The sequence below is a fragment of the Dermacentor albipictus genome, chromosome 5 (genome assembly GCF_038994185.2).
Source record: "Dermacentor albipictus isolate Rhodes 1998 colony chromosome 5, USDA_Dalb.pri_finalv2, whole genome shotgun sequence".
Taxonomy (NCBI): domain Eukaryota; kingdom Metazoa; phylum Arthropoda; class Arachnida; order Ixodida; family Ixodidae; genus Dermacentor; species Dermacentor albipictus.
This window is the reverse complement of record NC_091825.1, coordinates 80,390,343-80,416,945: the sequence shown is the minus strand read 5'-3', so window position 1 is coordinate 80,416,945 and position 26,603 is coordinate 80,390,343. Positions and strand designations below refer to the sequence as shown.

The following is a 26,603-nucleotide window of genomic DNA, read 5'->3' as shown; positions in this document are numbered from 1 at the left end:
TATATATATATATATATATATATATATATATATATATATATATATATATATATATATATATATATCAAATCAACCGAACGTAACTTCTACCTCTGCCGATAGCGGCTTTGTCCACACCGGACGCAGCAGTTTTATTTTCATTCTCATCGGTTAAAAAGTAAAAAGATTTTCAGCATTGTTTGTTTACATATATCTGAAATTTGACACTACCATAGTTCAAAGCGCCGAATTCTTTTATTATGATTATGACTGTGCTAAATATATCCCTTCACTATCTTCTCGTCAATTTTTTCTTTTTTTTTCCTTCCACTCGATTCATTGTCAATCACCCAGAGTGGGTTGTGCATTTCAGTAAGGAGCAACCAACCAACAAAACTCGATGGCTCTGTTCGGTTCGTTAAAATGAGGCAGTGTCAAGATCCGTCATCTCTGCATACACGTGTTGTTGTTGTAGTAGTTGTTGTTGTTGTTGTTGTTGTTGTTGTTGATGATGATGATGATGATGATTATGATGATTATGATGATTATGATGATGATGATGCTGATGATGATGATGATGATGATGATGATGATGATGATGATGATGATGATGATGATGATGATGATGATGATGATGATGATGATGATGTCGTCGTCGTCGTCGTCGTATCCCCAATACCTGGCTCGTATCCACGAGGCTGATTGGCCACACTGTATATAATGAAACGAACACCCAACAACATACGAAAAGGGATCTGCGCGGATCTCTGACTCGTGAAACTTGAACGAGGTAGCACACCGCTCTGCGCGAGAACTGACCCGCCGCGCAGAATCGGAGACCACCTCTTCGAGTTCAGAACTGCTGGCTCAAAACACGCGAGAACGCCTGGTCAGGTACAATGACATCACCAAGCACTACCAGCTTGGCAGGCGGTTGTTGCCCCCACCTCACCCCATGCTGAAACGTCGCCAGGCAGTCATCTGGCGACAATTGCAAACACAAACCTTCCCCAGTCCGGTGCGATTGCAGCACATTTTCCCCGCGCAGTACCCGACTGCTCTTTGCAAATTATGTCAGGAGACTAGAGCGACGCTGTCACACATGTTGTGGGAGTGTCGGGTTACATCAGCTACAATGGCAGTAGCTCCAGAGGCTCTTGCGTCGAAGTGGGCCTCCACTCTGCGCAGCTCCAACCTCAAGACACAAGAGTGGGCTGTCCAGCAAGCCCGAGAGGCGGCGACGAGGCAAGGCCGCGAAGTCCCCTCTTGGGAGACCTGAGCCCGGGTCGTCAAATTTGCCGGATTCAGAATAAAGTTGTTTCCATCCATCCTACGAAAAGGGATAAAGTCGAACATTTAGAACGAATCATTTGACAATTGGCTGATGACACCGATTGTTTTAGTACCTATGCATAATCTAAGCAAACAAAGATAAAATTTAACTGAGAAGCTAAAAAAAATAATTTAAAAAAATTAAATGTCCCCCCGTCCATCGAAGCAGTATAAGAAGAAGAAGAAGAGCTGGACGCAGGGACGGTGCTGTTGCGTTGCAAGGGACTAGCAACAACGGAAAAAATCATGGTCGACGTGAACCGAGCCGTGCGAGTCCTCGGCTGCAACCTGCTGAAGGGTCTGTTCTCCCGCTGCGACAGTGGCGAGAACCTGCTGGTGTCGCCATATGCCGCCATGGTGACACTGTCGCTGCTCACCGCAGGGGCACAGGAAGACACCGAGCAGGAGCTCGCCGAAGCTCTACAGGTACTACGCACTAAACCAGATTAGCTGTCTGTCACAGAGTACACGATAAATCGGAATATACCGGTGCGTTCAGATGGGTGCGTACCAAAAAAAGTTGACAGCCGTTTTCAAACACACCTGCAGCTAACAAGAAATCCAAGAAGCGGTGCCGTGTATCAGTATCGATGATCATAGGCGTTCCGATGGTCTTATGTTATAGTGAATATGTACTTAAATCAACATGCCGATCCCCACACCCTCAAAACTTGACCCCGCGAACACACTCATAATTAGGATAATCACCGAGTCCTGGTCCCCATTAAACAAAACACGACATAACTATAATAATCCCCCCTAAAGTGGCAGTGTCAGGCGGGAAATTTCACTGTTGGTACAGCGATAATATTTCCAAAAGTGCTTATAGAAGGTGACATGTATCAGCCTGAGATAATGCCGACACTTCTACCACGGTAGCGACATTAAAATGCACAGCGCATACACCAAGTTGCGGTGCCGTTCACACCGCCCTAAGGCGTGGAAGAAAACGCAATGTCCAAGCTTTAGCTCTGAGTTATTCTGTACTAGTTGCTGAATACTGTGCTGCATATGCTTTCACTCGTGTATCCACTCGTGCGGATGACCCTTCTATTACTGATCTCTTATCTGATAATCTCGATGCGTTTTGCTCTCTGTCAGACAGACAGGACGTGAACTGCCTTGTTAATTACTTTGAAGATATTGTCGAGTCACGTATCCAACGATTTGTGCCCGTTAAAACTAAGAAGAGTAATGCGAATTTTCTCCGGGTGACTCGCGACATCTTGCATTTATCTGCCGGGTACAGCCCGACAAGCCTTCATGGCTTGGGCTGACCGATTTCTGAATTTCCACAATTTTCATGAAATAAAGGATATTATTATTATTATTATTATTATTATTATTATTATTATTATTATTATTATTATTATTATTATTATTATTATTATTATTATTATTATTATTATTATTATTATTATCGTCATCATCATCATCATCTGGTCGTGTCCGTAGGTTTACGTGTTCTAAACGAATCAACCACCCTATAACCCTGGACAGGTTTCACGAGGCAAAAAAATGTATTTAATTTCAAATTGTGAACGGCCAAGGATTGCTTTTTTTTCGCGTTCAACAAGAACTAATGCCTCTTAAATTTTGGACTTCTAGTTTAGCTCACCATGCTTCACCCACTCCATTTAAAATTAATAATAACGTCATCAGTGATCCGTAAGTGATATCAGATGCTTTCAATAAGTTTTTTCAGTCCGTATTTATAGCCGACAATGATTTCATTCCTTCTCTCACCAATATAGTTTGTTCTGGAGCAATCAGTGACACTGACATAAAGAATGAAAGCATTCTTAACCTCGTATAAAACTTTGATACCAAGAAATGGACCCGTCTGGACGGTATACACAATGCATTCTTGGTTCGATATTCCTTGTGGTCATCAAGATATGTGACAGTCATATTCAACAAACCTTTATCATCAGCCACTGTTCGTTCCTCATGGAAGTTAGCTAAAGTATTTCCACTTTATAAATCCAATAATAAACAGTCTTTGTCGAACTACAGACCGATTTCAATAACATCACAGTGATGCAGAATCTTAGAACATGTCATTAATAAACACATAGTGCTTTTCCTGCAACTACATAATATGCTATCTAACATACAACATGGGTTTAGGCGCAGTTTCAGTACGACAGTGCAGTTAGTTGAGTTTGCGCATGACATTTTCCTTAACCTTGATGTTTGCAACCAGGTTGACACTATCTTATAGACTTCTCTGAAGCATTTGACACTATTACGTTCTAATTTCTTGCTGAACTTAACGCTGCACTTAATAATCATCAACTAGTTAACTGGATCTCAAGCTTTCTTGCACTTCGCTCCCAATTCGTTTCTTACAGCCCGACCGACTCTACTGCTATTTATGCGACATCTGCAGTACCCCAAGGCTCCGTTCTTGGGCCACTGCTTTTTTCAACCTGCATAAATGATTTGCCTGTTAACATCTCCCCTAACATTGGTTATAATGCCGATGTTTGCGTTTTATATGCAGTTATTAGCTGTTCTAATGATCATTAGCGCCTCCAGCAGTGATTTGCTAGGTTTTGCACTTAGTGAAACACTTGGCAAATGAACAATAACTTTCGCAAAGCCGTCCTTATGTCCTTCTGTAAAAAATCGTTCGCTTCTCTTTTTCATTACTTCAATAACCGCGCTTTGTTTAGGGTATCTGAGTATAAGTATCTCTGTGTCATTTTTACGCATAGCATGTCTCACATCAGATTGATTACATTTGTAACAAGCTCTACAAAAGAAAGGTTACCTACGTCGTACACTATCCAACTCTCCAAAAGATACTAAGCTACTACTATATGAATCGCTAATCCATCCTGTTGTTGACTACGCATCTGTTGTTTTTAACCCTTATAAGCAGTGTGAGATCGACCGGCTAGAAGCAAATCAGAAAAAAAACTGTGAGATTTATACGTCATCGTTATGATCGTGACTTTTCACCCTCTTCTGCACTTCGTTCCTTGAATTTGATTGCGCTTTATTCACATCGCCGCATAGCATCATTAGATTTCTTGCACAGTGTCACCAACTCTTCCATTGAACTTTCAAAAAACAACTATACTAATCTCGCACCAGAGTCATCAGCGAAAGGACATCACAACTTAAACTTGATGCCCTACTTTGCATGCCCCCCTAATATGTTTAAATTCAGCTCTTTCCCACGTTCTAAGTAAACTGGAATGCCTTACCTGGGTCTATTCGCTCATGCCTATCTCAAAGTTTTGTATCGGCCATCGAAGATGCATGGTCTTAGCACATTACCCTCATTATTGTATCGTATTTTGCTGTGCATAATTTCCCTCTGTTAACCCACTCCTGCTATACTGCTCGTTGCGCCGCAGTAGGCACAGATAAATAAATAAATAAATAAATAAATAAATAAATTACAAATAATAAATAAATAAATAAATATTTCCTTCTTGGCTGTGTGGTACAAAAGAACTTGATCTTTACCGCATTAATTCATGGTGGTCAGAACTACACTTTAACAGAAAAGGAAAGACTGATGGGCTAGTTGAATGGCATCATGTACGGTGTGATGTGAACTTCACACACAGGAATGAAGCCTTTGTTGATTAATACACTATTCCTGTCCGAGGATGCTGATCATCTGATTAACGAAATCGTAGAAGCTCTTGATATTAACAAAAGAAGTGATAATTGCGTCAGTCGCCCGTCTGTATCTTTGTCAGAAAATGAAATCATGTTTCTTTTCGACAGTGGTCTGTGACACATAGATTGCCGGTTATTCCGTTAGTGCCCTTATAGCGTTCCTTTTGTTGTGCGATGACATATATCTCGATCACGTGCAAGAAAATCCTCAAATGCTAGTAGCGCCACGTCTCTATCTTCCTGTCGCCTTGTGTGTTCAGTTTGCGCTACACAGCTCATGAACTTTTACGCAGTTGTATCGTGAGAAGCGTTAAGGTTGAGCCATGCACAAAGATACTATTGCGTCATCTCCACGTGCTTAGTGCAGTGCCTGAGCAAATAGGTATCAACGGTATTTCAGATGCACGCCTTTCACCCAATAAAGTTATTTTTACCGTCACGGTGTATTAACTGCAGCAGTAAAGAAGCGGAATCTTCTACAAGCAAGCCTACGTAATGCTGTCTAGCACTGCAGTGAAGTTCCATTTCAGCGTAATACGGTGCTGGTACGTACCTAAGCTACAATTCGAACACATCATAAGCATGATTATGTTCAAAATGTGAGAGATTTCTATGAGCAGCAATGCTTTGAACTGAGAGTTATTAACAAAATGTGCTCCTCGTTAAAAAACTTCCTTTCAGACTTTCGTGGCAGGCTCGAGTCCGTGCGCGGCATTAACTGTTGCGGAAAGGCCTGCAGTACTTTAAAAATTATAGTCACGGATAAGTTTACCTACGCGCAACTCCGAAAACAATACATGATTCGAATGTAGCAACATATATGTATTTGTTTCAAGGCGAGCAATCATTGCAACCATTTATGAACCTAACGTCTGGTATCACAACAAGTGCACGCTGCCATGCATTCATTCCATCTATTGTGCCTCACATTAGATTCGAATTGCTACAATGTTGGCACATCCCAGCACGAACGCGGCACTCTGCATACTTCAGGCGTACTTTAATTAAGTAGCCCATCGTAACCCACAGCTATTAATCTTTGCGACCACTTATCGACGTTTTCGCCCAGCGTCAGCTTTTGAGATGGTGCCGGAATATTGTCCAAAAAGAATGTGCGTCTACCGGCCCCATCAATCCGCAGACGGCGTGCCCTTTCACCCTATAAGAATGCCGACGCCGAACCGCCGAGTATATGTATCGCTGGGGCCAAGAACCAGAGAAGCAGCTCATTATTGAACACTTCGGAGACATGCGTCGCACTCCAACATAGGCGCACCCGTCGGCAATGCTTGCTGGCGGGACAAGATAGCGTGTTTTCCGGAAAGCTTTGCTTCGGTGTGGCAGGACAGCCCTTCTTTTTTTTTAAATGCGAAGCTTGTCTTGGCGAACATTTGCCACTTTGTCAGCATCTATCTATCTCGCAGCCTACATTTCGGTGCTCTCATGGTCCCTTCGTTAACTTGGAATGTACCAAAATTGGCATAGTATGGCAAGAGCGTATGACGACCATAAATGATCGGTTATGACATGAATATCATGATATTTGTGTCGTTTAGGTCATGAAACGGCCGCCTACGTCTTGGTGCTCTCATGGACGTTTGGTTAACTTGGTAGGCTTCCTACACACTGCTTCGTATAACATCGATTCCAACAGGACGTGGTACCTGCCGGTTTCTTTTTCTTTCAAACAATGTTGACGTTTTGTCGAAGGACAACGAGCGCAGCGCCTAATGACGAGAACAAGGACACGGAGTAACAGTACGTACGTCATTCGTCCTACGCGCGTCCTGTTGCTCCTGTTCTGCGATGGTCATTCTCCTTCGGCAAGAACGACTATAAGTAGCCCAAAACAAGATTCGTCTTGCCCAAGTATTGACTACTACAACGCCGATGGCAAGAAATAATTTGTCCCTACATTCTCACTCGCATAAGCGCTCAGAAAGCTCGCCCCCCATGGCGGAACCCGCTTCGCGCAGGTGCGTCTGCCGCTGATACACGCCGCCATGCGCCGCACCATCCTGTTCCCCTCAGGCGGCGGTCCATCGGCGGAGCAGGACAAACGGTTCTTCCGCATGGCCAACAGGTGGGGAGTCGCCTCCAGTCTCGATTATCTCGGCAGGCGCTTCGCAGTAAGGAGTTCTCTTCCGAAGCGAGCGCGCGTTCGTGCCTTCACGAAACGCATATTCATCGATGGCATGGCCGCGCGCCAAGAGTATGGGGCCCTAAACGAGAGGCACCTTAAGAGGGCAAAGAAATATGCGCTTTCGAAGGCAAAAGGAGCGACCCTGAGCTTAAGTAAAGTCGTTCATTGGAGGCTGCAGACGCACACGTAGCAGCGCCCGCTATGAAAGAGATGTAACTTCATACTGCGCGTTGCTAGGCTACTCATCTGCTCATGCCGCCAAGAAGCAAAGCAGCAAGCACTTTTCTCGACGGCAAAAGCAGACACGTGGAACAGGCGCTGCCCTGTGTCTGTGCTAAGGTATAGACATCGTGGCTAAAGACAGAAGTTTCAGTACTTTCCCGCTACGCGCGCGAATGGCAAATGTCGTCTGCTTTCTTAACGGGACTGGGCAAGGAGTCACTATAAGGCATGTCGGCAATGAATTCAGGATAGAGGATTCAGATGACGGTCGCATTTGTGGTGTTACAAGCACGTGCACTATATTCCTGCGATCTGCATTCGCGCCAATTGTGGGAACAACAAACATACAGACTGAATTTCGATTGCGGGTTGGTGACAAACGCTAGTCACGGCAGCTACCTTTGGAACAACTCTGTACGGCTGATAAAGGTCAGTGCTGTGGTATGTTACTAAGCCACTGCGAGTGCGTATAAATTTTTCCTTCAAGTTTTATTTTTCTCATGCCCCAACTTCGTATAGGCGTTAAGACATAAAATGCCATTTCACACAAGCGTTAAACAGGAAAGCCTCCTAGCAAACTGGCTCTAGCTGGTGCTTCAGCCATTTTATTACTTGTATGGTTTATAGTGGCACCATTGCTACCAAGGGGAAAATGCAGAGGGATCACAAGAATTAGTGTTATTTGCATGTCGCCTATATCTTGAATGCGCTATGAGAATGTCCATCGCTTCAGCGAAGTAACGTACTCTACGCCACGTCACGTAAAAGTGAATGTATGCCCGACGGGATTGATAAAGAATAAAGCCCAAGTACAGAATTCTATGCGGATAACTCCTCATAAACTTTCATTCTAACCTGCGACAGAGTTCAGCGCTGTGCCCCATTTCATCTATGGACACGAAGTTTCCACCGCCTCACCACTCTGTATTACAAGACCTGAACACAAGACGTGAAATGTACGCCAACTAATGTTCTCGAAATGCTCATAACTCCACCTTTCGCATGTAAGTGCGCCAAACGGAAAACGATGCCGTCCACGTCGGTTAACACTTTGGCGAGTCACCACTAAATCGCGTCTTGGGAAAAGACAGCTCAAGGGCAGAATTGCGTTCCTGTGTCACTCATTTCTATCTCACCCTTTATTTCCTCACGTATTGACCAGTAAGCCGTCTTGTAATTCTCTGTAGCTCAATTTCCCCTTGACTAATTTTTCATGTAATACCACTTAGTGTAAGATGGTAGCATCATTCCTCAGCTTCGCACAAAACGTGTTTCTCAAAGCGTTGTACAATATCAGGCGCGATTGACTGTTTACACAGGTAGAGATGAGCGCGAGGACGCGTAAAGTTTTGTGGACAGGGTAATAAACTAGATTTGTCAGAGCATGAAGGAAACCACGCTTACGTAAATTTCACTGTATGACTGTGAGTTCGGTTCCCACCTGCGGCAAGTTGTTTTTTCACCCACTTTAATTTCCATCAATTTATCGTTTCTTTATTTCATTTATTAGGCACAAGTAATTTCCCATATGTTGTCCTTGGTGTCAGTGTTTGTCGGCTTCTGATGATATGACTAATAGAAAGCGGGCCACTCAGTTAACCCCTTTCTTCTCGTTCATTACAAAACGAGGGTCTCGAATCCGGCTACGTTAATGCCTTCAGGTAGCATGTGTTGGTTTGTTGACCAGTTGCCTTCACCCAAAAAGATCACGTTCTCGTGATGCCTGCGGCAAAAAAGACGTTCCACGTTCGCCGCCAAGGTCTGTGAGTGGTGGCGCTGGCTAACACTCCCAGGGTTCTACTAGGACACACAAATATCCAAGAAAGTGGATGGGGAAACAGCGCCGTGGTAGCCCAATTAGTAGTGCATCGCACGCGAAATGCGAAAGTTGTGGGTTCGGTTCCCACCTGCGGCAAGTTGTTTTTTTCATCCACTTTGATTTCCATCAATTTATCGTTTCTTTATTTCATTTATTAAGCACAAGTAATTTCCCCTATGTTGTCCTTGGTGTCAGTGTTTGTTGGCTTCTTATGATATGACTAATAAAAATCGGGCCCCTCGGTTAACCCCTTTTCTTCTCGTTCACTGTATGACTAAGTTGCACTTGCCAGTTGTCACCACCCTAACACAACGGAGCAGCCTTTAATGTTTGGGCATTTATCTATCGAACTTCGTGGCACCTTCACACGCCTCCGTTTCGTAAGTGACGCTGCTAAGTACATCCATGCGGTATATGCTCAAGTTCGTATCTTCAACTATCGGTGTATGAATTCTCATGCATTGCAAAGCGCTCACCAAATCAAGGAACCCGAGCTATTAGCTGAAATCTAAAGGTAGGATGGAATCCCATAGGATCGAGCCAGGACATGATGAAAACAAAAGGAGACAAATGCGAGCCAGAATAAAACATTTAGCAAGGTTAACGCCCCGGCTCCCAGATGGGAGTCTTGTTCAGGACGAGATGCAAAATCGACTAAGTAGTTGCTCACGTACAGTCGACCGCAAAAGCTTACGGACGATGGTATCCAGGAAAACGTTAAACGTCCGAGCGGCCTGTAACAGATAGCCAGTAAAACCGTAAATCACAATGGTGTTCGCATGTACTCGTCGATCCTGGAAATGTCGAATACCAGGCCCTCTCGTGGGGCTGCGGAGATATGCATATTTTGCTCAGATCCCGTGATCCGCAAGCTCTTGTGGTCCACCGTACGTTGTATAACGCCACCGAAACGCCTGGCGTGTAGTGGTGAAAAATCACCGCCGTTTCGGTCGACTGTACGCTGTAGTTTGGTGGTTTAACAACTCTAAATAATGACGCATGTCTTGATTTTCTTCTTTCACAATTACACGTCTCTCTTCCTGGTTACTAAAATTGCCTGAGTATTTACTCAGTAAACACGTTCGATGACACGTGTTGCTTTTTGACGTCGTTTTGACGCTGGTACGGCTACTAGCCAATGTGTTTTTAAAGCGGCCCTCACCAGGTTTGGTCGTTGTAATTATACAAGCGTGGTGCATATATAACGCGCTGGTAATCGTGTCTGAAAAGTGTAACACCGCTGCACGGAGCGAGAACAGCTCAAGTTTCAAAGGAATCCCCTTGCACCGTTCCTCTCGAGGGAGCTCCGCTTAATGCTCTCTCGCAATAATGTCACACGCGTAAACGCCTCCGTGTCAGATGCACTGCCAGCAACATGATCGATTATGCCGCGTGACTTCGGTAGATCATCCAACGTTTTAACGCGATAGCGTTAAGGAGCTCGTGTCGCAGAAAAGCCGGTGTCGTCGGCGTCGGTGTCGGCGTCGGCGCTTTGCGGCGTTGACCGTGAGCGATAAATCACGGCAGGCACTCTATAAATAAAAAGCAACTTCCAAGATGGGCTGGGTGGGAATCGAACCAGGGTCTCCGGAGTGTGAGACGGAGACGCTACCACTCAGCCACGATTTCGATGCTTCCAAAAGGTACAAACGCGCCTCTAGTGAATGCGGTGTTGCCTTCGAAACGAGCCGTGGAAAGTTATACTGTGGTGTATATCGGTAATTATGAACGTGTAACTTACAGAAGTTGCAATTACACGAGTAGCGAAGTGCGTTTCGCTGCATTTCTTCTGCGCTTTCCGCACACGGAGAGCCATCTTGCGGGAAACACAGAAGACCCCCTCCTCTCCATGTACGGCACTGCCCCGACAGATGGCGCGCCACGCGCGCATTGGAGCTGTCGCGGCTCGGACTCTCTCCCCTGACAACGCTTCGCCTTGCTCCCTCTGTAGAATCAAGCGTCCTTCCTTTCTTTAGATCACTATCTTTCTATCTCTCTGCCCGTGCCGATCACGGCGTTTGGCTGGCGTGCATCATTTCCCCCTCCGGGATACCGAGTTCTTTGGTTCGCTCCGCTTGCTCAGGCGCACGTTTCGTTGCTGCGCCGAACGCCGCGTTGCTCGACCATATGGCTCGACGCTCACCGCGTCTGATGCGGGGTGCCTCGTAAGTGATGGCTGCCCTGTAGCCCATTGTCTTACACCCATTGGCGGGTCGACGGGAACGCTGTCGCGTTCCACTCTTGAAGGCGAAGCTTAAGCGTCCTCCAATTTTTTTTTCATCCACTTTAATTTCCGTCAATTTATCGTTTCTTTATTTCATTTATGAAGCGCAAGTAATTTCCCCTATGTTGTCCTTCGTGTCAGTGTTTGTTGGCTGTTCATGACATCATTATCAGAGCGTGGTTTAGGCACGTAAGACCCCAGAATTCAGTAAATGAGTGATCGTTCGTCCGCCAAATGCCGGCGCAGAGTGCTGGTGGGCTCGGCGCTGTCGCTGAACGACTCCTACTGCAAGATCGGCAGCCGCGTGTACGGCACGACCGTCGAGGAAGCGGACTTCGCCGACGATGCCGACGGCGAGCGCCGCACGGTCAACGAGTGGGCGAAGAACAAGGCGGGCATCGCCGGAGACGTGCTCGGCGACGAGTGTACGTTGGCCGCCGACACGGGAATCGTGCTGCTCAGCGCCGCGGCCGTACGAGCTGCCTCGTGGCAGCAGCCTGTCACTGCCAAGGTTTGTCGTCCTTGTGCCTCATGTCGCAAGTGCGATGCGGGCTCGCCGGTGTTTTCATCGCTAGGGCAATCAGCGTACACGTGCGCCACTTGAGGGTGTCGCTACTTTTACGCATGCATGCTCCACCGCTGTGGGTGCCCCGGCGCCGCGAAGCAGACAATACACCTTCACAGTTACGACTCAAATTAAAGAAAAAACGTTCTTAATGAACAGCGAACGCTACGCATCAGGATACATGCAGTTACACAGATTAAAAATGAAATGATTGGGTTTTACGTGTTAAAACCAGGATCTTAGGAGGCATGACTACGGATTAATTTTGATCGCCTGGGGTTCTTTGCCGTGCACCCAACGCGCGAAACGCGGGTGTTTTTGCATTTCGCCCCCATTAGAATGCGGCCGCGGCGGCCGGCGTTTAATCCCACGACCTCGTGTTTTCAGTGCATGGCGGGTCATTTACCAAGATGCAGCGATAATACATAGGTAGCAGTTCAAGTATACAGTTACATCCAACATATTGTGGTTCTTCCACTGCTTCAAACTTTTTACTGCGATGACCGTTATACGGACCCGAGAGGCGAATCCGTGCTGTCGCCGGTGTCGTGCTTTCCTGCGATTGACGGCGCGTGATGCATTAGGGCTTCAGAGACAGCGCAGTGCGCTTGACTTCAAAAGCAACGAAGCCAAGATGTTGATGTTTGTAGACCTGCGCGCCTTACTCTGTGTAATAGCGCTGACATTATAATTTCAATTACTACAGCGTACGTCCTAAAAAAATTGACAGTCACTTAAGTATTCTTACGTGATGTGAATGCGAAATCATTATGACTTCTTTAGATAATTTGGTCCGCCCATGATACGTCACGCCATACAATGTCACGTGCGCTTCACAACTCGTACCTAACCCAGTTTAATCCACGGTGTTCGACTGTATTCGGTGCTCCATGTGGTTTGGTTTCATTTTAGTTTTATTTTTTCCCGCACATGCGTGCAGCTGAGCCCGTTCGGCGAGGTACCCACGGCACTGACGCTGGAAATGCGCGCCGTGTACGGCTACGCTTGGCTGGAGGAACTGTCGCTGCAGGCCGTGGACGTGCCCTTCTCGTGCGAGGCCTTCTCGGCCACCGTGCTGCTGCCCACCGGCTCGAAAAGCCTCGAGGACCTCTGTGACAGTCTCACCGCCGAGGTGCGCTCGGAGCACCTCGCGATGCGCACAGGGGCACACGGGGGATCGTGACGGCCTGCTTTGTCAGTACAACCTTAGTTGGGCTAAGTTAGTTTAGGTTAGATTAGCTTACGTTAGTATTGGTTAGGTCACCACACGTGGCAGCGCAAAATTGAACTCTTTGACACCGAGTTTCGCTCAATACTTTCGCTCATGGCAAAACGAAATCAAATTATACACGTATTGCCGGGGTTTTATCGTCCCTAATGAAATCGCGAGCTTTGAGAAACGCCATAACGGAAGGATGTTGGTTGATGCCTACCAGGAACCCTTTTTTCTTCATCTTTAACGTGCGTCCAAAACAACATTCCAACGTGTTTTCTTTTTTTAATTTTTATGCGAAGCATATTACGAGGGCTCAACCCAGCTCCTCAGGCGCGGCGGTGACCATGAAATCACGTGACACCGTGACGTCACGACAGAGGAGAAGTGGCTTTGGCTCAACTGGGGGACGCTAGATGGCGGCGTGACGTGCGGACGTGTCTGCATCAGCTCCGCCAACCGAAGTTGTCCTACTTGTTCCAATGTACTTTTTCCTCACGATTTCTGCTGCAACGACTCCGGGAAGTTACAAGGAGCAATTGGATGGCGCATCTAACACGGTAGGTCCACTGAAACCTTTTTTGTGTGTCCTTTCTCCGACACCAAGGGTTAAGCCTATTTTGGCTTGGCACGACATCGGTTCCGCCGTAGCGCGGGAAGGTGCGGCCGCTCGCTGAGCCGACGCCCAAGAGCGTTCTAAAACATTCCGCCATGCCTTACGAGGCAATGGTACAGGGAGAGCAAATCTCCAAAGAAGACGCCGAGTCCAACGGCTGGATTACCGCTCACAGAAAGCGGAACGCGGACAAAACCTGCGTCGAGAACGAGACGCGCAAGGCAACGCAAAAAGGCACCCGCGTTGGCGCCAAACAAGCCAGCCAGCTAAGAAAGGTTGCCGCAGCCTCCAGGCTACCGCGCCTGCCTAAATCCCACTTTCGAGTTGTCGTCCGCCCGGGGGGAGGGCTGGACGTGCGAAAATGCAGTCAGATCAAAGTCACGAACGCCATTTTAATGGCGGCCAAGCTGCCCCCGGTGGCAGCCGAGGAGGATATTGTGTGTGCGAATGCAATGCAGAATATCTTTGTTATAAGCACACCCTCCGAACTGAACGCCACTGCATACTCCCAGGTCCGAGAGATTATCTTGGCGGACAAACGGCACCCTATCGCGGCATACATTACGCCTCCGGGTAATACCTGCAGAGGCGTGGTCAGAGGCGTCGATGCCGATCTGCCCGAAGCTGCACTGCAAAGCCTTTTTGTCACACCCAGAAACCCGATGGTGCTCGGAGTCAGGCGCATAAAAGAGTCGACTACCGTGATCATACTGTTCAATGGCATGAAAGTGCCCAACTATGTGCGCTGCGGCCCCAACATGGTGCGCTGCACGCTGTACAAGAGGCAAATAGACACTTGCCGCAACTGCGGACGGGTCGGTCACAGGCACGACGTTTGCCCCAGACCGACCGAAAAAGTGTGTGAAAAGTGCGGAACTTTGCAAACCACAAACGGACACGAATGTGTGCAACCCAAGTGCGCGCTTTGTGGAGACGCTCACCTCACCGGCGACCGAACTTGCAAAAACAGGTATCAAGTTCCTTATGTCGTGAGGAGACGACGCAGAAGAGGAAGGAAACGCGGCAACAAGAACAACGCAACGAGCAACGCAACGAGCAACGCTGGGGGTCGAGGAACCCCAGTTCCAGCCACAACGCCAACTACGAACGCTCCCAGGAACGCCACCGCGGAACGTTCTAGATCGAGATCCAGGAGCAGATCCCGGGTCCGGATCGACTCACAACCCACCTGGGCGGAAAAGGCAGCCAAAACAGGTGAGACCCGTGCTCCCGCACAACAAGGGCAACTCCAAGAGCAAACGCTAGGCAAAATTCAATCACTCGAGCGCGAAAACGCGTCTCTTAAAAAGGAACTGTCTGAAATTAAGTCATTATTGCAGGAAATGCAGCAGAGAGAACGCGCGATCGGCGGCCAAGCTGTCGCAGCAGCCGCCTCTCTTAACAGAGGCGCTAAACGCAGGGCGAGCCCCGAGCCCATGGACGACGAGGAGACGCTTAACGTCTCGGGGATTAAGCAACTGCTTGACCAGCTAAGATCGGACATAGTTTCTGAAATTAGCCCCATCAAGCTCCAACTGAACGAGCACACAGCGAGGCTCCAAATTTTAGAATCCGACAGACAGCTTGCGCTGCTCGGTACGCCCCCACTACGTAAGTAAAATGGCTAACTCAAGCAATCTAGTTATCTGGCAATGGAATTGCGCCAGCTTCCGCAAAAGGAAGGCAGTCTTGCAACAACTACTTAGCTCTGCTAACGAAAGGCCGTCAGTAATCCTCCTCCAGGAAACACTCACCGATGTGATCGCTCTTCGCGACTACCATGCAGAAGCGCACTTTTCGGAGGGCAAAAGAGGAATAGCGACACTCGTCTCAAAGAGCCTCGCCTATTTACGTCACGACGTTAGGCCGAACTTAAAAGTCGAACACATCATGATCGAGCTCATCCAAAACGCTAAACTCAACCAATCCGTTTTCATTCTGAACGTGTACAGCTCGCCAGCCGACAGAAGGGAGACGTTTAACGCTCTCTTCCAGAAGGCATGTCAAATTGCAGGCGATCATCCGCTTATCATAGCAGGGGACTTTAACGCACAACACCAAGATTGGGGTTACATCAAAGATACGGCCAAGGGCAAGGCCCTCGCGGCACAGATAGCAGCCTGCGGTCTCACCTTGGTCACCGATCCAAAATACCCCACCAGAATTGGCAACTCAGTCAGCAGGGATACCACGCCAGACCTGACCATGGTTAGGAATGCGGAGGAACCGGTATGGACCAATTTACAAGAGAACCTCAGCAGTGATCACTACATCAGCAGCCTCGCGATAAGAGTGTCATCACCACCTCTCAGAAAATTCAGAGTAACGGATTGGGATCTCTTTAGAGCTATCAGAAGGAAGGACGAGACTAAATACAGCTCGTTAGAGGAATTATTCGCCCGCCTCCGAGAAGACGTTGCTGCTTCCACAAAGGAAATAGAGACGGACAAAGAGGTAGAGCGCATGGACAGTAGATTAGCACACCTGCTAGAAGCCAAAAACGCGCTACAGGCACAATGGAAAACACAAAAGTTAAATAGACGCCTACGCAAAAAGATTGCAGAACTTAATAAGCAAATAGATGAACATAGCCAAACCCTCGCTCGGCAGCAATGGGACGAAGTATGCAACGCCGTCGACGGGCAAATGAGGAGCGGAGCAAAATGGAACATCCTCAAGCATCTGCTTGGGGACAAACAATCGAAAGCCAATCAGAGGCTCACTATTGATAGGCTCATCCACAACTTAAAAAACTCTGGTATGACCGAGAAACAAATTACGGACGAGTTGGCCTCGAGGTACCTCTGTATCGAACCCGGCTCAAACAATGACTACCTCTCTGCGACGCACGAGAACGAAACGGACCCTCTGGGCTCCCCCTTCACGTACGCGGAGGTGAGAGAGGTATTATACGAACTCAATTGCAGATCAGCACCGGGTCCCGATGGGATCACAAATAAACTCTTAAAGAATTTGGATGATGGGGCCATCGAGCTCCTCACAAATAAAATCAACGAGGTTTGGGAGACAGGCGAGGTACCACTGGAGTGGCGTAACGCGACCGTAATCCTCATCCCGAAGCCAGGGAAACCCTTAGAGCTTGGCTCGCTACGGCCGATTTCACTCACTTCCTGTGTGGGAAAGGTCGCCGAGCACGTCATTCTCAATAGGGCCGCTAAATTCACAGAGGAAAGAAATCTATTTCCGTTTAACCAAATTGGATTCAGACCATCCATGTCCACACAGGACGTAATGCTGCTTCTAAAACATAAGATTATTGACAAGGCCTCCAGAGACACCAGGGCCGTCCTGGCACTCGACCTAGAAAAGGCCTTCGACAAGGTAACACACTCTCACATCCTCGAATCGATTAAAGAAGCAGGTCTAGGACAAAAATTCTACAAGTACGTCAGCTCCTTCCTAAAGGATAGAAAAGCCACTATTTGCCTAGGAGCTCTGGGCTCGAGAACATTCGATCTCGGACCCAGAGGCACCCCGCAAGGGGCAGTCCTCTCCCCCTTTTTATTCAACTTATCCATGAGAGCTCTTTCCCAAAAGCTGGCCGAGATTGAGGGTATCGGTCACGCCTTCTACGCCGACGACATCACAGTCTGGTGCGAGGGAGGTAGCGACGGGTACATCGAAGAGAAATTACAAACAGCGATCACAGTCGTTCAGGAGTTTCTCGCGAAGGCAGGACTCTGCCTGTCGGCTAAGAAATCGGAACTGCTACTATACCGACCCACAATCGGTGCAAAGAAAGGGACACCTCCCGATATCTCTATCACCACCGCGACCGGATCCGTCATTCCGGTAGTACACAGAATCAGAATCCTGGGCATGTTCCTGGAGGAGGACGGCAGTAATGACTACACATTAGAGCGCATCGCAACCAAAGCCGATTCCATGACAAAGTTAATCACGAGGGTGGCCAACAAAAAAGGGGGGCTATCGGAGGATAATCTAAGGCGACTCTTCCACGCCTTCCTAATCAGCCACATTAACTATATAGCCCTGGCCCACAAATGGAGCAGAAGGGACGCAGCTAGAGTAGAAACAATCATTCGCAAGAGCATAAAAAAGGCACTGGGTCTCCCACAGAGCACCAGTACTGAAAGGCTGTTGGAGCTAGGTGTCCACAACACCTTTGAAGAGATAGTCGAGGCGCAGCAGATGTCACAAGTTGCAAGACTGGCTTCCACGGAAGCCGGCAGGCAGCTACTAGCGCATATCGGTCAAGGTTCGTGCATCACCAAACAGAGGGAGTGCGCGCTCCCCGTCAAAGTCAGAGAAATGTATTCGGTATCCCAGATACCTAGAAATATGCACCCTCAGCACAATTACGGCAGACGTAAAGCGAGGGCCAGGGCCCTCCTTAGCCTGGCGGCTAAGACTGAGGACACCGTCGCCTTCGTCGACGCTGCGCAATACGCTGCTTCCAATCATTTTGTTTCGGTGGCTACATCGCTGCGGGGGCAGCTGCTGACGTCGCTTACGCATCAAAATGTGAACGCCGACAAAGCCGAACAGGTGGCTGTAGCCATCGCCATGGCCACCACGAACCGTTCCACTATTTTCACAGACTCGCGAGCTGCCGTTCGAGCATTCATGAAAGGCTCGGTATGCAAGGAAGCCGCTCGCGTTCTCTCTGCAGCATCTTGGACAGGCAAAAAACACTTAATCTGGTTCCCCGGTCACATGGGCAGCGATGCTCATGAAGCCGTCCCCAACGCCAACGAACTTGCTCACTCCCAGGCGCGAGATCTCACCCGCCGCGCCGGAAGTGGGCAATCGGAGGCTGGGGGATGGCAATGGCACAGGGACCCTCTCCTTACCTTTAACGAGGTCTGCAGGCACTATCAACTAGGGCGTCGGAAGTTTCCACTTCCACACCCACACCTAAACAGACCACAGGCAATCACCCTGCGGATGCTGCAGACGGAGACGTATCCGTCTCCATTTATTTGCTCAAAGTTCCTAGGTGGCATCAACCCGGGCTGTCCGCGCTGTGGACATCCCAGATGCACTCTTAAGCACATGCTCTGGCAGTGCCCCGACTTGTGCGGGGGCTCAGGGTCTCCCTCTTCGGAGGAAGACTGGCTCCGGCTCGTCACCAGCTCCGCCAAGGAAGAGCAACTCAGGGCTGTCCAGAGAGCCCGCGATATCGCCGAGAGTCTCAACCTCCCGGCTCCGTCGTGGGTGCGGCCCGCAGACGCTGCCCCCTAACGGGGACACTCATCGTCTTCTCAGGACCAAAATAAAAGTTCTTTGTCTGTCTGTCTGTTGGCTCAACTCTTGCAAGACGGGCTGGGTGGGAATCGAACCAGGGTCTCCGGAGTGTGGGACGGAGACGCTACCACTGAGCCACGAGTACAACGCTTCAAAGCGGTACAAAAGCGCCTCTAGTGAATGCGGTGTTGCCTTAGAAACGCGCTGTTTCTAAGGCGTGCGTCTCTTGCTCAGGCGCACATTTCGTTGCCGCGCCGAACGAAGCTTTGCTCGACGCTCACCGCGTCCAATGCGGGGCGCGTAGTCGCTGCCCTGTAGCCCATTGTCTTACACCCCTTGGCGGGTCGACGGGAACGCTGTCGCGTTCCACTCTTGAAGGCGAAGAAGTAATGCATGAGTTGTTTCTTCGTCTAGCCGAACCAAATATAGCCAAGCAACAGCAGTTCACCAGGCTAAACAGTGGTTCAACAACTAAAATAAAGGCTAGTATGCTTCGCATCCTGGGCTTAACCTTACCTAAGCCACAGCCATTTTTTTTATTCCACCCTCGTCGGAATGCGGTCGCCGCGGACTGGAATTGAAACCGTGGCCACAAACTCCGCAGCAGAAAGCCCAATTCACTGAGCCCACGGCTGCGAGTGCTCCGAAGCAAAACAAAAAAAAATCTCGGAATTCTCTTGCACACTTCACGCGGAATTCAAACATCAAAGCTTTAATTCCGCCGGAAGTGTGCAGGAGGATTCCGAGAGAGAAACAACTATTACTTCTTAACAAAAATATGCAGACAATAGTAATAAGTGCACGCGTTTGCGTAGGGCGCATTTCGGGAGCGACGCGCGCTCGTGCCTGTCTGGCGCCCATGGTGGCCCGGTGAGGATTCTGTCTTCGCGAACGCAAGTACTGACAAACACGATGAAAAAATTTACGGAAGAACTCATCATTCGGTTGGCAAACGTTAAAGAAAAGACAAAATGCGCCTCCAAGATTTCACTGTACCAAAATAAAGCCCTGTCATTGAGTATAGAAGCGTTCCTTGATAACGTTAGTGCTGTTTCGCATGACGCCTAAAAAAATAATAAAAGGTCACATTAAAATAAGGAAGCCTATATTTGAGTAAAATGAGTCAAAGCCTGCTATGCTGACATTCAGTACAAACCGCTGAACACTGCGTGGTTGGCTGTAATCCCCAGCTCTCCATTATACGGCATCTCTGATACGCAGAGGTGTCGCCCCACAAACGTATCCTTCCAAACTAATTATATTTGCAATACATTGTCTCCTGTATTGGTCATACGGAAAACTAGCTTTCGACATGTCCACTTCGCGAAGTGCATGTATCACGCGGGTGCCGGTACGTGGCTTGTGTTTTGTACGTGGCGTTTGCTTCCATATACAGCACACACCAACGCACCCCGTTCTCGCCGCAGGTACTCGAGCAGGTGTTCGCGGCCGTGCGCAGCGGTCGGCGCGCGGTGCGTCTCGAGCTGCCGGCGATCAACGCCGAGACGGCCTCGGACTTGAAGCCCGTGCTGCTCGAGATGGGCGTGCAACAGGCGTTCGAGGACGAGGCCGCCTTCCAGCGCATAACCTCCTCCTCGCCGGCGCGCGTCTCGTGGGTCCTGCACAGGGCACGGCTCGACATCCAGGTACTGGTTCGGCGTGGGCAATGAATAAGTTTACCGGATATGCTAGACCTTTGCGTCAACATCCGCCGTAGCCAATCGCTAAAATGGTGTGTTGCATTACAGCTAAGGTGTATATGGCTAGCCCATTCGTCCGTGGTTCAGTCCGTCTGTACGCCGAAAATTCATCAGGCGTAACCCCATGCGCATGCGCGGAAAAAGAAGAGAGAGAAAGGGAGGCGCGCGATTAGCGAACACCAAGGACTGTTTACTCGGATCCCTGGCGTCACGCTACTTGGCCCAAAAGTTCTATTGACAAGGCTGGCCTGATGAAAGCGGTGACGTCAAAATCACTGTTGCCTACTCGGGAGCATCCCCATTAGATTATATGGCAGTCGGGCCAGGTAATATGACTTCATGAATCAGAGTGAAAAGGCCTTGTGCTATCTAGGTGGTGTTGAATTAGCTGCACCAGTAGTGATGTTGTTGCTCTCCGTCGCAGCCAGCGTGCACGCCGCAGTTCCTCTCCGGCTCCGAAATGGGTAGGCCACACTTCATACGTGCTTCTGAGGTGCAGGCAGCTTTCGATCAGCAACGCAGCGAGCAGAACCGGGAACGAACTCGTCTACGCCATGCCGACGCTGCAGCCCGGGCACAAGAACAGGCTCGTGCAGCCGAGCGCAAGCAGCAGCTCGATACCGAGGATCCAACAGCCTACCAAGCCATAGTTTATTAAGCCTTCGGGACTAACTTAGTGATAAACACCGTAACCGCACGTTTCAGGTTCGCTAGTTAACGATCCGTACAGAATGATTGGGGGGTGATTTCCTTGTTCTCAAAGTACACGATTAGCCTTGCTCATGAAAGCACAAGCTTCCACTGTATCGATGCTGCAAGATACTGCTTCAATGCTACTTGATTTCATCACAATGGCATGCGCAAACGGACATCTTACGGACTTCCATGTTTAATCACCAAGTTTGCCAGGGGAGCTATATCGTAAATGGTGGTGCAGGAGAAAACGAGAAAAATCGAGCGGCAATGAGCTTATTTATGTATTTACTACAGCACCTTATCGGCATCACAGCGGGGGAAGGGGTACCACATATACACAACATTCGCAGGTGCACTACACGAAAGAAAAGAAAAGGAAATAAACTCGAAAACAATTCCCGTAGAACACCAAACATATATATATATATATATATATATATATATATATATATATATATATATATATATATATATATATATATATATATATATATATATATATATATGTGTGTGTGTGTGTGTGTGTGTGTGTGTGTGTGTGTGTGTGTGTCTAAAAGTTAAAGGGACACTAAAGTGAAAAGTGATTTCTTCTGCATCAGTAAATCACCGTTCTACAACACCAAAAACACCACTCTTACAACGATAAGACGTTTGGTAAGCCAGAAAAAGCGCAAGAACGAAATGCGGGTGGCGACGCCTACTTGAGTTGCCGCACCTGGGGGCTGTGACGTCTTGGATTTTGATGGCATCTTCTAGGGCCTACTAATTATATATAGCGGTACAGATTGACTACATCGTGTTCTAAAGGAACCAACTAATAAACATGCCAAGTTTCGGGAACCTTTATTCAGCCAACGCGGCCCAAATGCGAAAACAAACTTTGGAATCCCTGACGTCACGCTGACGTACCGGCGCTGGCCTTTCGGCGCGAAATTCAAATACTGATACTTGGACCTTCATTTTTTCATCTAATATTCAAACTATTTTCTTGAAATGACTGCCTGCAGGTTTCTCAAACAATGCTTTATTAGTCTAAACTGATTTATTGTTTCCCTTTAGTGTCCCTTTAAGAACATGAGTGTCTGATAAAGTGAGTAGTTGTGCACGTCGTCACAAAAATATCATTACAGTAAAATACACGCAAAAGAAGATAAGAAAGTTAACGCCGTTAGTGATAAGGAAAGTTTCGACGAACTAATAACAACATTTCAACTAGCTCTGAGAGTGTAGCTTGGCTACTCAGGCGTTTGTTTGTTTGTTTGTTTGTTTGTTTGTTTGTTTGTCTTTTCGTTTTTCCCTCCTATTTTATTTTTTAGAATTCAGACTTTTCTAAAAAATAAAAAAGGAGGGAGAAACGGAAAGACAAACAAACAAACAAGACGCCATTGACGTCGTAGAAAATTCTCTTGAAGGCACGGGGCTCCGCTGTTCCCCTGAAAAGTCGGAGCTTCTCTTATACCGCCCCACACTTCGTGGAAGCCCACCGCGGGGCTCCACGAATAAACGCCCATACGAGGAAATAGAGCTCAATCTGAGGGATGGCAGACCTATACCCGTGGTCCCTAGCATTCGCGTTCTTGGTATGACCATAGAAGCCAACGCAGCTAACTCTACGGCTATCTCCAAGATCCTTCGACAGGCCGCTAATACATCCAGACTGCTGAAACGAGTGACCAACCGGAGAGCGGGTATGAAGGAAGAAAGCCTCGTCCGCCTTGTCCAATCTTTTGTCACATTACTTACGTTACGCCCTTTCTCAACTGGTACAAAGCTGAAAAGACTAAACTAGACATCATCATCAGAGGAGCCTATAAGCAGGCCTTAAGACTACCCAACCACACCAGCACGGAACTTCTACTACAATTAGGTATCCACAACTCGCTAGACGAGTTAGTCGAAGCCCAACGTCGATCCCAACTATAGCGGCTTACCCTAACGGAAACGGGCCGCAGCATTCTAAACAAGCTTAATATCACCTGCCACCGTCAACATGGAGACAAACACCCAATACTACGCGACATTCAGCAATGGATACACGCCGATCCTATTCCGAAAAACATGCACCCAGACTACAACAAAGAACGCAGGAAGGCACGAGCTACCTCCCTCATCAAAGCTTATGCCAACACCGCGAGCGTCACCTTCGTCGACGCAGCTGAGTACCAAGATGGACGGCGCTTTGCGGCCATTACCATGGCAGGCGGCTTGCTCCGACATGCTGCCAGCATCGTTCCCGAAAATGCCGAGACGGCTGAGGAAGTGGCCATCGCCCTGGCCACTCTTGACCCAGCGTGTCACACCATACTGAGCGATTCTTGCGCAGCAATCAACAACTACATCAAAGGTCGTATTTCGCAGCAATCACTTCGTATCTAAAACAAGCCCCGCATTCGCCTGAAAATCAAATCGCCCTCGTCTGGATCCCAGCACACGTCGGCGTTGTCCATCCGCTCCTCACCAACCTCAAGGAGGTTACACATTCTGTAGCACGAGGACTAGTCAACCGTGCCGGAGACGGTGCAGGTGCACCCGCAGGACGCGACCGCCTTACAAGATACAACGACCTTGTGAAGTCAATTTACCTCGCAAGAAGAACCTTCTCCACCCCTCACCGCAAGTTAAACAGGGCACAGGCAACCACCCTTCGCCTGTTACATACGAATACATACCCCTCCCTCACAGGCTATCACACTATATACCCCGACATATACCCGAGCCAGACGTGCAAGGTCTGTAAAACTGAATCAGCAACACTCCCCCACATGCTATGGGAGTGCAAACATCAATACCCAGACCTTAATCTCGTGACCCTCTCGTCGAGATGGCACGCCACCCTGCGCAGCTGCCATCTCCACGACCAACTCTGGGCGACCCAGCAGGCCTACGAAGCGGCGAAAAGGAAAGACATCAACGTCCCATCGTGGGAGGCCTAGGCGCAGCCGACTGAACTGCTGGTGCTCATTAAAGTTCACTCTCTCTCTCTCTCTCTCTCTCTCTCAGACGTTTCTACCGCCTGCAGTGATTAGCAGAGCTTAATCGACCACTTCAGTAACGTGTCTTACGTTTTCTACCACTAGCACGCGCGCATCGCGTTCTTGCCTGGTTCGTTTTGAACAAGTAGTTTTGGTTTTATACGCAAGGGCACCACACGGAGTCTCGCCAAAAGTGGCAGATGCTCTTGTCAACCAGTAAAGAGCCTGATTGCGCCTGACGTCGTGGCGGGAAATTTTGAACGCGGGAACGCAGGCATCCCCAGCTCTGTCGTCGAATCGTCAGCTGACGGAGAGTTCAACGGCGAAAGGGCGGATGTCTCCTCGTCTTGTTTCCTCCTCAGCCCAAACAGCGGGTGTCCGAAGCAATGAACTTATAAACGAGACTCCCAACGTCGTGAGCCGGATGCGCGGGGCCACTTTTAAATAGCCCAATGTAGAGCAAAAAAAATGAACAGGTTCCGCATGGTCTTCCCTTCTCATATTGCTAGGCAAAATGTTTCGTTTATATACTCGCTTGCCCAGGCCCCACTACTGCGCTCTAAGAATTCTTGCTTCTTTCACGTGGCTGTTTTGTCCCTTGTCTAACAGCCTCACCATAAATGCTGTAAAACGTTTAACTGTACACCACAGCGAGCACAACTACACCTGCGATGAGAATAGATCAAAACCGTGTAATAGTTCAGGCCTCGTAGCCTTACCAAAATATCTGACTCTAGAGTTTTACAGTGATAGCTATAAAAATTTCTTCGGTGCAGTTTTCGCATCGTAATGTTCATGTGCCGCGAAAAGCTGTCAAGAAATATCATTAATTATGCCGCCCCCACTTGGTTAACCTTGCGCTTAATGTTCAAGTGCTTTAGCCTTGGGACGAAGCAGTACAGGGTGCAAAATGGTTTACGTGTGTGCACGCGGAAAGTCAAGACGCCTTTTTGCCGAGCTCTAGAAGCAGGTTGACAAACCTCAGTCCGCAGAACACGATTCGACGTTGCCACTCCGATGTCCCCCGTGGTTCGTGTTATGCTTTGGGCTCCGTTAATCACAGAACGTCATTCGCTTCGCAGGCATTCGCAGGTCTGGTGCCTGCGTGCACCACCGATTTATTTCGGGCCCAGCAAATGTTGCTTCATCATCTTCGCAGGCCAGCGATTCTCAGTCGGCGATCTCCATCGTGCCCGGCCAGTTCCAGGCAGGCGGTGGCAGCCCACTCGCGATGGCCCCTGCCGCAGCCTCGGAAATTCAGTTCCTGGTGAACAAGCCGTTTGTGCTGTGCGTGCGCAAGATGGACATTCTCCTGCTGCTCGCCTGTATCCAGAGCGTCCAGTGACTTGGCAGCGCGATGGCTTCTTCGTTCCAATGCGCCGCTGCTCGCGGCATAGCTACGGGTATAGCTCGGTGCCTTGTCTGATTCGTGAATTTTTTTGTTGACACGTAAACTACTTTTATATTGCCGCTAATTTCACGGCGTTGATTGGTCTCCTCCTCGGAAAGCGCCCATTTTCAACTCATGCCAAGGGTGGGCTGCCCTCAATGCAACTGCGCTTGTGAGCTCGGAAGGATTAATTCAGTCCACTCTATTATGGCACGTTGGAATGCAGCCTAGGCTACTAGTGTCACTACAACGGGCGCCAATTTGAACTTTAGTGTCACTGCGTGCGTACCTGGGCCGCAGGGAGCATCATGCTGCACTTGAGTCTGATGCGTATGTTCATCTGTACGAACTGTAGTTTAGGAAGTCGAAAAGTACTACCCAAAAAAAGTAAATGAAACCGACACGTCCGCACCAAGAACGTATATATTGTCCTTTAACCTACCTTGCGTTCTTTCTTGTCATTACGACATAATTCTTGTTCTCGGTGTATTTTATGAGCACAAGTGTTTGTTATTGTACATGTCTACTTCGTGAGCTAGAACCTGGGACTTCTCTCGGCATTGTAAGCATGTGCCTATTTAACATCTGCGTAACGTTTGCAAGTTAAAAGCATTTCGCCTGCCTTCAAATGAAATTAACATCTGTGTCATGTTTGTGGAGAGACTCTCTGCCGGAAATATTTTTTTCTGTCCGAAGCACCTCGACATTTTAGTGCGAAGCATTCTTTGCTTATTCTTGGCACTTTGCGCGGTAGGTATGTGGATTCCTTTCTCACCTAGCTTCAAAAAATAATAATAATAATAATGACCGATGTGGGAATCGAACCTCGGTCGTCGATCACAGCAGACAGGTGCTCTAGTCATT

General features: G+C 48.4%; 1 protein-coding gene across 2 annotated transcripts; it reads left to right on the top strand.

Moving 5' to 3' along the window:
* Nucleotides 1-1,493: 1,493 nt before the first annotated feature.
* LOC135910797 (serpin B4-like) lies at nt 1,494-25,824 on the top strand. 2 transcript variants are annotated; one of them, XM_070538481.1, is made up of 7 exons: nt 1,494-1,737; nt 6,927-7,033; nt 11,605-11,869; nt 12,864-13,055; nt 20,409-20,627; nt 21,106-21,145; nt 25,509-25,824. In XM_070538481.1, the coding sequence occupies exons 1-7, from the start codon at nt 1,558-1,560 to the stop codon at nt 25,793-25,795; spliced, it is 1,290 nt and encodes a 429-aa protein (XP_070394582.1). In that variant the 5' UTR covers nt 1,494-1,557; the 3' UTR covers nt 25,796-25,824. The 2 variants fall into 2 exon arrangements, with proteins under 2 accessions (XP_070394582.1, XP_065298970.1); XM_065442898.1 differs by lacking the exon at nt 21,106-21,145.
* Nucleotides 25,825-26,603: the final 779 nt, after the last annotated feature.

Excerpts from the sequence above, each read along its gene's own strand:
- LOC135910797 (XM_070538481.1), top strand. The coding sequence starts at position 1,558 with ATGGTCGACGTGAACCGAGCCGTGCGAGTCCTCGGCTGCAACCTGCTG. Across the intron at positions 1,738-6,926 it reads AGCTCGCCGAAGCTCTACAG|GTGCGTCTGCCGCTGATACA; the intron begins GTACTACGCACT and ends CGCTTCGCGCAG. Across the intron at positions 13,056-20,408 it reads GTGACAGTCTCACCGCCGAG|GTACTCGAGCAGGTGTTCGC; the intron begins GTGCGCTCGGAG and ends TTCTCGCCGCAG.